Source organism: Delphinus delphis, chromosome 5 (genome assembly GCF_949987515.2).
Source record: "Delphinus delphis chromosome 5, mDelDel1.2, whole genome shotgun sequence".
Classification (NCBI taxonomy): Eukaryota; Metazoa; Chordata; class Mammalia; order Artiodactyla; family Delphinidae; genus Delphinus; species Delphinus delphis.
The window spans coordinates 73,326,427-73,338,470 of NC_082687.1; the positions used below are offsets into that span (position 1 = coordinate 73,326,427).

The window sequence follows — 12,044 nt, forward strand, 5'->3', positions numbered from 1 at the left end:
TCTACGTAATACGAGAAATGTGAATTTGAATATCTGAGTACATCTGTGCAACTCAGCCACACACTCTTGAGTGTCTGACTTTGGGTAATTTCCTCCAAGAGCCTCGGTTTTCTCATCTGTGGAATGGGGACACCAATTCTGTTACGCCCTCTCAGGGGCCCTGTAGGGAACTAACTGAAATAACGTGAAAGCCCGATGCTTTGTGTGCTCTTAGGACAACATAAGCTCGAAGGCCAGGAGCTGGGTATAGACAGAAACCCCCGGGCGCGCAAACAACTCGCAGCGACCTAGGTCAAGACCTTCTGAAGATGTTCCTTTCAGAAGGCTGGGGGAGCAATTCCCCATCAGCAGAAGAACGGGTTGTAATATCTTCCCAAGGCGCACATGCACTCTAGCTACCGCCCCACCCCTACTACTACCAGCCCCTCAGGGCAACCCCGAGAGTTCGGGGTCAAGCAGGCGGCGCCAAGAGCTCTTTCCTAAAACTGAACCCCGCCCACAGCAGCAGGAGCCTCAAGTGCAAGTCTGGGGCTCCGAAGTCTCGTCCCGGCCGGAACCTCGCGCTGTTACCAGGGGACCCTCCTGGTCCCGGCTCATTCCTTCCCTTCCCCCGTCGGAGGCGCACTCCCGGCTGGGCGACCACGCGGGCGGCAGCGGCGGCGCCAGGCCCCGCCCCCGCCCCCATTATCATTAGCAGATATAACCCTAAACACTTGCTCTTTACCTCCTTTCTCCCTCCAGGCATTGGTGAGGCAGCCTGTCAATCAGCGCTCGGGCGGCAGCCCCCCGCGCAGGGGCTCGGCGATGCCAGCCTTCGCGACAGGCGGCAGTGGTGGCGGCGGCGGCGACGACGGCGGCCACGGCACAGACAGCCACCCTTCCACGCGCGCGCACTCGGGCAGAGCCGTTGGGCGGGCGGCAGAGGCACCCTCGGAGCCAGGCGACGGGCGCGGAGGGGGCGTGCGACCCGGGACCTGCCCAGAGGCGCAGAATGGAGGAGGAGATGCAGCCGGCGGAAGAGGGGCCCAGCGTCCCCAAAATCTACAAGCAGCGCAGCCCCTACAGCGTCCTCAAGACATTCCCCAGCAAGAGACCGACGCTGGCCAAGCGGTACGAGCGACCCACCCTGGTGGAGCTGCCGCACGTGCGGCCGCCCCCGCCGGCCTTCGCGCCGCAAGCCGCGGTCTCCATCAGCAGCAGCGAGCCGCCGCCGCCACCGCAGCAGTTCCAGGCGCAGAGCTCTTACCCACCCGGGCCCGGCCGGGCCGCCGCCGCCGCCTCGTCGTCGTCTCCGTCCTGCACGCCCGCCACGTCCCAGGGCCACCTGAGGACCCCAGCGCCGCCGCCCGCGGCCCCCGCCGCGTCGTCGTCCTCATCTTTCGCCGCCGTCGTCAGGTACGGCTCGGGCCCGGCGGCAGCCGCCGCGGGCAGCAGCAGCGCGGGCGGCAACGGCGCCAGCCTGGAGCTCAGCGCAGGTACCAACTCTCGGGAGCAACTTTCCGTCCCGCCACGGGTTGGGGGAGGTGTAGGACCCGGGAAAGAGAAAGCGGGGACCGAGGACAGCCTCCCGCGCGCCTTGCCCAGCGGGGTGGGTGGGGGGTGGGAGGGGAGAGCGGGAGGCTCCCAGAGCCGGCTGAGGGAGCGTCGGGGCGTCCGAGCGCACCCCCAAGGCCTCTACGCGCCGGCAGCAACTTCTGGAGGTTCACCGCCGCCGCGTCCGGGGCTTCCGATGGCGCGCGCGCCTCTTAACAGGTGGCTCCGCCGCTAGCGTCCCGCTCGGCGCCCGGGCAGGGGCGATCGGCGGGGCGGGGGCGGCGCGCAGGCGGGGAGTGGGGGCGGGACACCGTGGGGTGACAGCGGCGGCGGCGCGGGGAGAAGCGGGCGTTACTCTGGCGGTTCTCGGGGACGCCCTCCCTTTCCCCTCCGCTGCTTCACTTTCTCCTTCTGCTTCTTCCCTTTATCTGCCTCTCTCCTCCATTTGTTCTTCCTTCTCTTTTTCCCTTCTCATTTGCCCTCTGGTTCTCTTTTTCTCGCTCACTCTGTCGCGGTCACGCGGCTGGCCCTAGGGCTGCTTTCCTGCTTTTTCCTGGCGAGCGCGCGCTGTCTCTGCCTCTCCCTGGCCCCCTTTACCCGGCCACCCCAGAGTCCCCGCCGGTGTGTGCAGGACGCGAGGCTCCTCTGCAGCAGCCGCGCGGTTGGAACTGGCGCTCGCCCCGGCGGCCGCGACTTTAGGGACGGAGACCTCCCGCCCCTCCCCCCCAGCCCCGGGAACCCCGGGCGCTCTGGGCCCCGCCGGGTGGGCGCTGCTGCACCGTGGGGTCCCAGGCCCCTTAGAAATGACTGCCTTTCGGGGAGCATCCACCCCAGGGTACGCGACTCCTGAGAAAAGCCGGCTCTCCAGCCCAGCGGCAGGGAGGGCGACGGGCTGGTGGAGAGGTCACAGCCTGGGGCCTGCGCCCGAGTGTGCTCTCTGCTCCCCTTGGACTCGCAGCCCCGTGTATCCCGCCGCTCAGAACGAAAAGTTCCTGCTCAGGCCTTTTACGGCACTTTGGAGACCCCCAAATCCTGCATATCAGTGAATCCACGGCTTCCTTTTTTCCTAATGAAAATAGGAGCATTGTCTTGAAATGCGTTATAGATGCCTAAGCTCATGTTCTGCTGTTTGTCAGTATTTTGACACAGGAAGGATTGGTTTTGAGAAAGAAAACCTAATTACAGGTTATAGTGAAGACTTGCTCTGTCACATCCCTCACTGGCTGGGAGATGTTGGCGAGGTTTTTATGTGGATGTCCTTATTGTTTGTGAGGTGTGGTTTTTTTCCCTGTATTTTAATTCCGCTGTGCTTCTATGTTCACTGTGAGGCTAGCCTACTTTCACTTTCCTCATTTTTCTTCTGTTTTCCCCCCTTCTTAGTGAGGTTTGTGTGCTCTCTGGGCTTGGGGTCTGGTTTTCTTATATACTACTTCTTGTTCACTCCTTGTTTATTTCCCGGCTCTGCTTTATCTTCCTTTCTCTTTACATTGTTCAGAAGTTTGGGTCCTTTTTTCCACATTCTATATTTTGCTTACTCCTTTGCACACCTCAGTGCCACCATGTTCATTGGGGTTTTCCCCCCTCTTTATCTGCCCAGTTCAGTCTTTAATCTCATCCTGCTTTCTCCTTTCAGTCTTTGCGGACTGTCTTTCTTTCTGTCTTCTACTTTTTTTCATACAGTATAAATCTGCCCCTTCTCATTTCCATTTTCATCCATAGTTTTAACCTTGCCTTTCCCTGCTATTTTTCCTATATTTCTTTTTTCTGCGCCAGTCACTTGCTATCCTTTCCATGGTGCCTTCTACTCTGGCAGTTGCCCCACTCTTTTATCCATAAGGAGTTTTTGCTGTTGTTGTTTCCTTCTTACCTTGTTCTGAATGTCCTCTTTTTCAGTGTTTCTTCTAACGTCCTGTTTAGTTTGTCTCTGTCCGCAGGTGGAAATCATATCACTGAATCTAAAGGAGTGGAAAGGGGCTTTTTGATGTCCCTCCAACTCCCTGTGTTTCTTATTTCCTTTTATTTTCAGTGCTGCTGCTGCCTTTTTTTTTTTTAAGAGAGGTCATAGAGAGGTAGGCTAGATAGCCCCAAGACAGGATGCCATGTACTTGTTGGAAAGATGGGAATTGAATGGTAGTTTTCTGCCATGCAGTGAGGAAAATGGTCAGGGGCAAAAAAAAAAAAAAAAAGACCATAGTACTAGACATCATGAATTGTGGTCATACTATTAATCATTGGGGGACAAAGCCATCTCTTAACAGGCACAGTGATGTGAGTGGCCATCAGAGGGACAGTCACCTGAAGAGCTGATTGGCTCTTTGAGGAACTAGTGGTTCCACTTTGAACCAATAAGCATGTGTGTACAGACAGCCATCCTAGCACACTGGGTGGGGTGGGGGTAGGGGTGGTGATTTGCTTGTTGCACCCTCACAACAGTGGTACTGCAGGGTCTCAGGCTACCTCGTAAACTGAAAATAGTCAAAATGTCGATGAGATGAAATGAGTCAAGGATGGAAGAGAGATAACTAACTGAGTGTCCAGAGAAAATGCAGTGAAAAGATGAAAGGGTTGAAGTGAACCTTATTTGCCATTAAGGGCCATAAACCATTGAGAGGAGAAATACATGATTAAAATAGATTTTTCAACATTCTTGTAAAATCTCCTGAAGAGTATAATTTTCCTTAAAAGCGGTAATATGCCGTGGTTCTAAAAGCCTATTTTTCCTCTGTGGGAGGCTTAGAGTTAAAACCCACGTAGATCTTGATATGCAGCCTAAATTTGGCATCAGGAAATGGGAAATTGCATCTTTAAGCAGAGTACAATCAAAAATGAATTACAATAAATCCTATATAATTGCATAGGTCATTCTCTTTAATGAGATTTTATTAACCTGACTGTCAAGCTTTTGAGGCAGGCAGATATTTTATCTTCTTCAACTGATAAAAGTGTCAGCTATAAACCACCATATAAATATTCATAAATCTACACATCTGCGGCAGCCTATCAGCATCATTCTTTTGGACATTAAAAGCATTCTAATTACTTTCTGTCTAGCAGAGCTGAAATGCTGCCTGTTATAGTATGTGCTTGGCAGGCATGATTGCTTTTGTTTGCCATCACGAATAGCAGCATCCTATTTTATATACCGATGGTCCAGAAAATATTCAGGGATTGACTGAGCAGGATGGATATTAGGAAGCACCATCTGGTTTTGATAGCACTGAGTATATTAACTCATCTGTTAATTTTTGACACATCATTGATTTATTTATTTAGAAAAATTGCATCCTGTTTTGCTGTGTTGATATTTGCCATTAGGGAAAAAAAATTGGATGGCATTTTTTTTGAAAGACATACAGTAGTTCATTGATTTAAGACAGGGGTGATGCTTCCAAAGATGCTTTCATTTTCTAACTTCTGTTTTCTGTGCCACGAAGTCCTCTCATAAAAAGAAGTTATATTAATGTTTTAAGGAAATTATCTATTTTGAACTAGTTGCAAATCCTTTTGATAGATGTAATATATGGATACAGGATCGTATAGGTCACAAAAATTTTTTTTCTGCCTCTGCATTTTTAGTATTAATATATTTCACCCTTTGTGGGCTAAAATCAAAAAATTACCACTAATCTTGACTACTGTGATCTCCTTCATAGAAACAGAATACTCTTGGGGATCTGCTGTGATGGGCAAATTCCATTCAAGGCTTTACTTACAAAGAAGGATGTTAAAGTAGGGAGCCTGTGTTTCATTGCTGAATTCCCATCCCTCTTCTTCACTTATCAGATTTAGGATGGATTAAACCACTTAAATTCTGAAGAAATTCTAGAAATGAAGTTTTTAATTACAAAAATAACACGGGTTCGGATTCTGGAATCAGACTGGGCACAATTTGCAACATGATATTAGATCCCGACACATTGCACAATAAAGCAAAATAAATGAGAGAGATGTGGTCATTTTAGAGTGCTTTGTGATTGTGATTTATTAACATTTTACGGTGTTTAATTTTAAAGAAGTTAGGGATCAACTAGGTTGTTTTAAAGCCTCTCTATAAACTGTTGACTTTGTACTTCCTTGCCATCACTTGACTGGAACATTCTGTGCCTAGTGGGGGAAAAGAGTTTAAAATTTCAAAATACATGTTCACACTTTGCTCAGTTAAGAATCGTGGATCAGTGGCCATTCAATCGTGTTCATATGAAAACAGAACTTTTCTCCATTTCTTAGCAATAATGGGCATCGCACAGTACTTGTGTTCTAATTATATTCTGTATGGAAAGCTGAAGCACTGCTGGCTGCAATGTGTGTTAAGTGTAAAGATTTGCCATTTCCCACCAAGTATAATAGTAGTATTTTTCATCATACTCTTCAATGTATTGACATAAAATACTATTCAAATATAAGGTAGTGAAAAGAAGAGAATACAGCTTTAGGGCTACAGTTGGCATTTTTACATATATTCGTTCTGAGAACAAATTCAGAATGAAGCATTTGAAAAAACTGCAGGCAAGAACCGTTTTATGATTGTAACTATTCTCTGATATTCTGAGTGCACTTTAATACATTATCTTCATAATGTAGTATATTACATAATGATTTTTTTCTCAGCATATTACGAGTTTATCCTTCAGTTAAGAAAACAAATCATGCTTGTCTCTACATCAGATTTTTTTTTTTCCCTTAAAATCTATACCCTAACGTGTTTTATCAACATGATTAAAACAACTGAGCTCCTTAGGACAGTGGACAGATACATTCGAGCAGTTCTTTCTAGGCAATTCTGTTTTAGCCTTTCCTTTCATATTTTGTTCCTTTCATCAAGGTTATGTTATAGGTGTATAGGCTGTAAATCACTTGGGACTATTCTGATGAAAATGCAAACAGTAAATACAACTTTAGATCTAGAATGGGATTATAGGATTAAATGAGTGAAAACTGCTGGTGTGCTAGAATTGAGAGTCGCCAATCAATATTGTCCTTTGATTTTACTAATAAAAGAACAAAAAGCCAGGAGTGAAGAAATGAGAATGCAGCATCTTAAACCTCCCCACTTGTATGGTTCAACTGTTTACTTTCTCGTTTATTCGGTTTTGGTCATTGTAAGATATAACACCCAGCTCTTTGAAGTCTTTCTCCATTAAGTTTTGGTTCAAATCATGAGCTTAGTTATTCCTTTCCACCTGGCTGGGGGCAGAGTCATCATCACTTCCAGTGTTCGGTGTGCGAAATACCCTTCCCATATCCACATCCCTTTTTCTCCAAGGCAGCAAGCCGACTTTATCTTGGCCGCTACTTCAGCCAAGTTCCCAGCCCATCTATCAGCTCTAGCCTAAAACTATACCTGGCATCTAGTTCTTTCTTTAGTACTCAAAATAATCGTGTAAAAAATAGGCCTGTGCCTAATATATGTGAGATTCAGGGTAGGGTACAAATGCTGTAAACTAAGATACTCTATTTATTTATAAGAGTCCCCACATGTATTCAGTAAATATTTCTAGAGATTCTGTGCTGGCCCTCAAACCCCAGTCCACTCATGGAATATACAGTCTATAAATCTCTCCTGAACTGAGAAGAACTGGCCTCTGTGTTCTGACTTGTCATTTTTCCTGAGAGATTTAGGAATGGGAGCATTTTATGGATTTGGGAGATATGAGAGGTGCTTGCTCTATGCTCTGGGCTTTATGTATATTCTTATTAAATAAGTGAAATAGGAGACTTGTACCCCCTTCCCCTGATATCTTAGTTACTTCAGGAAGAATAGTAAGAAAAAACAAAGTAGAGGCTGAAGTACCACCTGGAGGTTTCTGAAGGTTGGTTTGCTGGTCATTGTCCTGGGTTTTCTAGAGAAATCAATTTCTTAATCACAGCTATTTAGTTTGTTGTCCCCATAGAAGCCCTCAAGCATCTCACCACTTTTCACTTTTCAAGGTTATTTTTTTCCCCTCAGAAAAAAATACAGCTAGTCAACATTTCCAGAGACAGCAAGTGACTCGTTACATTTCTATCATAAACAACGGATCTCGGCATCTAGAACCTACAATATTTTGTTTGTTACCATTATTCCGCGTAGGGTGGGAGAGGAAATGAGAGGTACCCTGATAGCTCTATATAAGCCCTAAAAAAGTTATCTGTCTCTCTGTGGGTATTTATTGATATAAATAGCGCGTTCTGGGTGGTGGTCCAGAAAGAAGACAGTGTTCTTGTGACGGTTACATTTAGGGTGAATTTTCAAGCCCCTTAGACTGGCAACATTAAATCACATTTTCAGGACATTGGGTTTTTCTTTCTTTCTTTTTGAAGTGAACTGATTGTTTTCTGTTCGCTTTTTGCTTTCCACTGATTAACAGTTAATATGCTTTAGAATACACTTGTGGAAACTAACTGGCACCCTCAGCACATACCATTTAAGAGATTTGGTGGGAGAAGCCCTGAGAAGAGGCACTATTGCTTTTCAGATGCTGCTGCTATAGATCAAGCTAAACGCTGGCCTTGACAAGAAATCTAAGTTAGCAGATAAAGTAAAAGAATGGTGAGCACAGATGTTGGATGACACAGGCTTGCTTCGGGGCTCCTCACTATTTGCCTTGTAGGCCCACTCTTTATTTTACCTTAGACGTTTAGTGAGCTCTTCAGAAAGACTCATCGTTCTTCTCCATTTTGCATCTGGGAGCAACGTACTCTCAGCAGGGATTGTATCAGCTGATTAATAGCAAGGGCATGAGGGCACTCCAGAAATAGACGTAATGATTGCTGTAAGCCCTCCTGTCAATGAGGAGTTGAGTCTGCAGGGCTGGCTCGATTCATTAGAGTAAGGATATTAATGAAGCCAAAGGTGTGAGTTCAGACCTGTGCAGGCCGGTTAATAACCACGCAGAGGGAGTGTCTATCCGGTGCCCCCGTCTCGCAGTCCAGCCATTTCCCAGAGTCAAGTTAGGGGTGGCTCATCAGGCACCCCACCAGTCACAGAGCAGCCGGAAGCTATGCATCCTATTAGGAGTGGATGCACCATGTCACCTGTGTGTGTAGCAGGGAGTAGAAGTCCACGTTTTTGACATTTTTTAATGTTAAACTCTAGATCGAGGACCTTACTTGTCCCTTGTCTTGGCTGGCAGTCTCTGACGTGTCTTCTCTTGTATTTCAGAGAGTCGTATGATCTTGGACGCCTTTGCTCAACAATGCAGCCGAGTCCTTAGCCTCTTAAATTGTGGAGGAAAGCTTCTGGACTCCAGCCATTCTCAGTCCCTGATTTCTTGCGTAAAGCAGGAAGGCTCAAGTTACACTGAAAGACAGGAGCAGTGCCCTGTTGGCAAAGGGGTCCACAGTCAGACCTCAGACAGTGTAGACATAGAGATGCAATATATGCAAAGGAAACAACAGACTTCTGCCTTCTTGAGGGTTTTCACTGACTCCCTACAAAATTACCTGCTCTCCGGGAGCTTTCCGACTGCAAACACCTCCTCGGTCAGTGAGTATGGCCACCTGGCGGACGTAGATCCTCTAGCAACGTCCCCCGTGCACACATTAGGTGGCTGGACCTCCCCAGCGACATCCGAATCCCACGGTCACCCATCCTCTTCTACGCTGCCTGAGGAAGAAGAGGAGGAGGAAGAGGAGGGCTACTGTCCTCGGTGCCAAGAGCTGGAGCAGGAGGTGGTGTCACTGCAACAAGAAAATGAAGAGCTCAGAAGAAAGTTAGAGAGCATCCCAGGTACCCTGCCCTGTTCCTTGCAAGCCACCTGCAGCTCATTCCTTTCCAGTGTCCCATCCGCATGTATGTATGCGCGTGTGCGTGTATGTGTGGCTTTTTGTTGTTGTTTGGGCCGGCGATGTAGAAGAGTTAGAAAAACCGGCATGCACAGTTTTAGCCTACCAGTGCCAAATGGAAATTTCAAGATGAGCCACTAGCCTTGTCCTGTGTTTAAGCCACAGTCTTCTGGGGTGTAGGCCTGAAGACTATGGTCCAATTAAAAGATGTCTCCACTGATACAAAAGTGATTCCCAGATGTAGTGCAATGAGATTGAAATAGGCCAGGTTCTGTGAGCTTGAATTTTCTTCAAAAAGTGACCCTGTTCCTTTAAAATGGCTTTTGTATTTTAAAGACTTTGATATATGTGTTTTATTAGTCCATGGGAGAAATTAAAATGAAATGATAACTACAGAGGCAGAGCTCAGAGGACAAATGGTCTCTTCTATTCCACTAACTTCTCCCCTTTCTTGTTAAGTTTCAATAGGCATGGTCTCTTTTTAGCGTGCAAACTCCCCCTTAAAGTTAATATGCAACTGTAAACTAAAAGGAATATCTCAAAGACAGACCAGTTATGAAGCTGGTCGCAAACTAGTTGTGCTCCTGGCTAAACGCGAGGCATTGTACCGCCTCGCAGAGACACTAGATCTGCAGAGTAGTAAAGTCATCTTTATGGCAAGATCTTCTCTGGGTTGCAAAGCCATTTTTTTCCCTATTTGGAGAGCTCCTGATTTTGCCTATATCTTTGAGGTCATTCCTGCATGTCTGTGGCTTATAAAAGACATTAAGACCTTTTTAATCATGCAGCCCATTGATAAAAATTTTTGAGCGTGTATCTACCAATGTACACATTCATTGGTTATTTACATACATATACTTGCATACTAATATGTTCAAAATAAAGCATACATAACAGATTTAAAAGTTTTAAGGCTGATCCATAAATAGAAATAGAAATTACGTTCTTTTCCTAACTCGGTGTCTTTGCACCACCCAGTTTGGCGGCTGAGGTAAAAAGAAGGAAGTGTTGAAGAAAGTTACCCATTTGCTTATTAGAATTGCCAAATCAGAAATTTATTTTCCTTCTGTCCTTTCATTTAAGAGAATTGCCCAAATAGAGCTGAGGTTTGGCTCAGAACGTTTTGGAATTAGATTGAGTGCAGTTGTGGGAGAGAAGCAAGAGGTGAAGGAAATCCATTCTCTGTTGTTACATTTGAGCCCTGGGGTTAGATGCAGAGTCTTGGCGTTGTCCCTGCCAGGCCGGATCTGACTGCAGCAGAGAGACTGACTGGCAGGACCCAGAAGAATGCGGTGGAACCAGAGCGCTACTGGTTTCTCCGAGTCAAAGAGATACGGGTGCAGCTGACACGCTGGGATTTTACAACTTGCACAGTTTCATAAATTATGTGAACTATTGGTTTTACCGCCAGAAGGGTATGTTGCATCTTACTGCCCACTCCTCTTTCGTTAGGGGAGAAGATAGTGTCCTGGAGATCAGCCAGCTGCAGGTCCTTGCATCAGCCATTCAGAGCTGTGGGGAAGAGTTTCAGAGTGCAAGGACAGGTGACACAAATGTCCAGAGTGTTATTGCCTAATTCCCAACCGTAAATATTTGGTGAGCCGTCTGTCCTTGGTAAACTTACCAAGCAAATTTGGGGTTCACTCTACCTCTTGTTTCCTAAATCCGTACAGATGAAATGTCTGTTTCAGGGATAACTCATTGCTGGCCTGCCACTAATCATTGTCCTTCTCTGCTTCCCAGAAAGACGAAAATGCTGCAATTTCTTGAGTCCTCTTGATGGTCAGACATTGAATGACAGTTGTTGAAATTAGGCTAATGATCACCACTGTTACTGTAAACATTCCACCACTGTTACTGTAAAGAGTTCCCTCCATGAACTTGAACCAGTTCTATGTGGAGAGCCATGATTGCTTTAAATAATCCATACTGAAATTCAACGATATAGAGGAGACTCAGTTTGTCAATTATGAATAGAAAAAAAATAGTGTGAAATGCAGGAAAGATTAGCCATTTGTGATTACTTAACTCCTGGGTTCATTATCTAGGGATACCTTAGTATTGGGCGTCAGGTTGAAAGTGCCCCTCGAGATGAAAGACTTGAATCAAAGAGAGACATAACTGCCCTCTTGCCCTCCTCACCTCCCAACCTCCATCTTTGGCTAAACAGCAAACCAGCCTGTGGGTGATCACCCAGGAATCCACTCTGGCATTCTACGAGCTGTGCCTTTGGTGTGGGCAGGGCCGAGGCGGAATCTGTTACTTTTATCCATATGAAGAAAAGTACAGCAATAATACTCTGGTTTTGTACGTAACAGGATTATTTTGCAAGCCGTAACTTTCCTGTGAGATTTGGGATCGATTTTCCCTAAGCAGTATCCGTGCTTCCCAATGATCCCAGTAGGCCTCTGTTATCCTAGAGGCCGTACATTTCCTTGGAAGGACCTGGGGCTTTCTTCCTGTAGAATCTGCCCGTATGTTGTACGATCACTCTTCTTACAGCCGAGCAGGGTGGATGAGTACAAAGGGGAGAGGAGCGCGCAGCAGTTAGCGGAGGAAATAAGGTGAGCAAGATGATGGGAGCACCTGCAGTGGGTCAGTTCAGGGGCAGTGTTCCTCAGGCGCTTCCCTCTCTCTCCAGAGTCAGGCTGTTGAGCAACTCTGAGATTCCAGTTTCTTTCTTTCCCCCCCCCCCCCCCCCCCGCTTAAATAAAGCATTTATATCTGGGAGCAGTTCTTGAACTGAG

General features: G+C 46.8%; 1 protein-coding gene and 1 long non-coding RNA gene across 4 annotated transcripts in view; one reads left to right on the top strand and one right to left on the bottom strand.

Moving 5' to 3' along the window:
* LOC138414085 (uncharacterized) overlaps nt 1-1,384 on the bottom strand; it is an 83,116-nt gene extending 81,732 nt beyond the window's left edge. The window contains exon 1 of the long non-coding RNA XR_011246487.1: nt 1,247-1,384. This is a non-coding gene — a long non-coding RNA (uncharacterized lncRNA). The remainder of the gene's footprint in view (nt 1-1,246) is intronic.
* BEND4 (BEN domain containing 4) overlaps nt 879-12,044 on the top strand; it is a 33,721-nt gene continuing 22,555 nt past the window's right edge. For all 3 annotated transcript variants that reach the window (XM_060012632.1, XM_060012629.1, XM_060012631.1), the window contains exons 1-2: nt 879-1,475; nt 8,675-9,241. In XM_060012632.1, the coding sequence (XP_059868615.1) occupies nt 992-1,475; nt 8,675-9,241 (1,051 nt within the window). In that variant the 5' untranslated portion in view covers nt 879-991. The remainder of the gene's footprint in view (nt 1,476-8,674; nt 9,242-12,044) is intronic.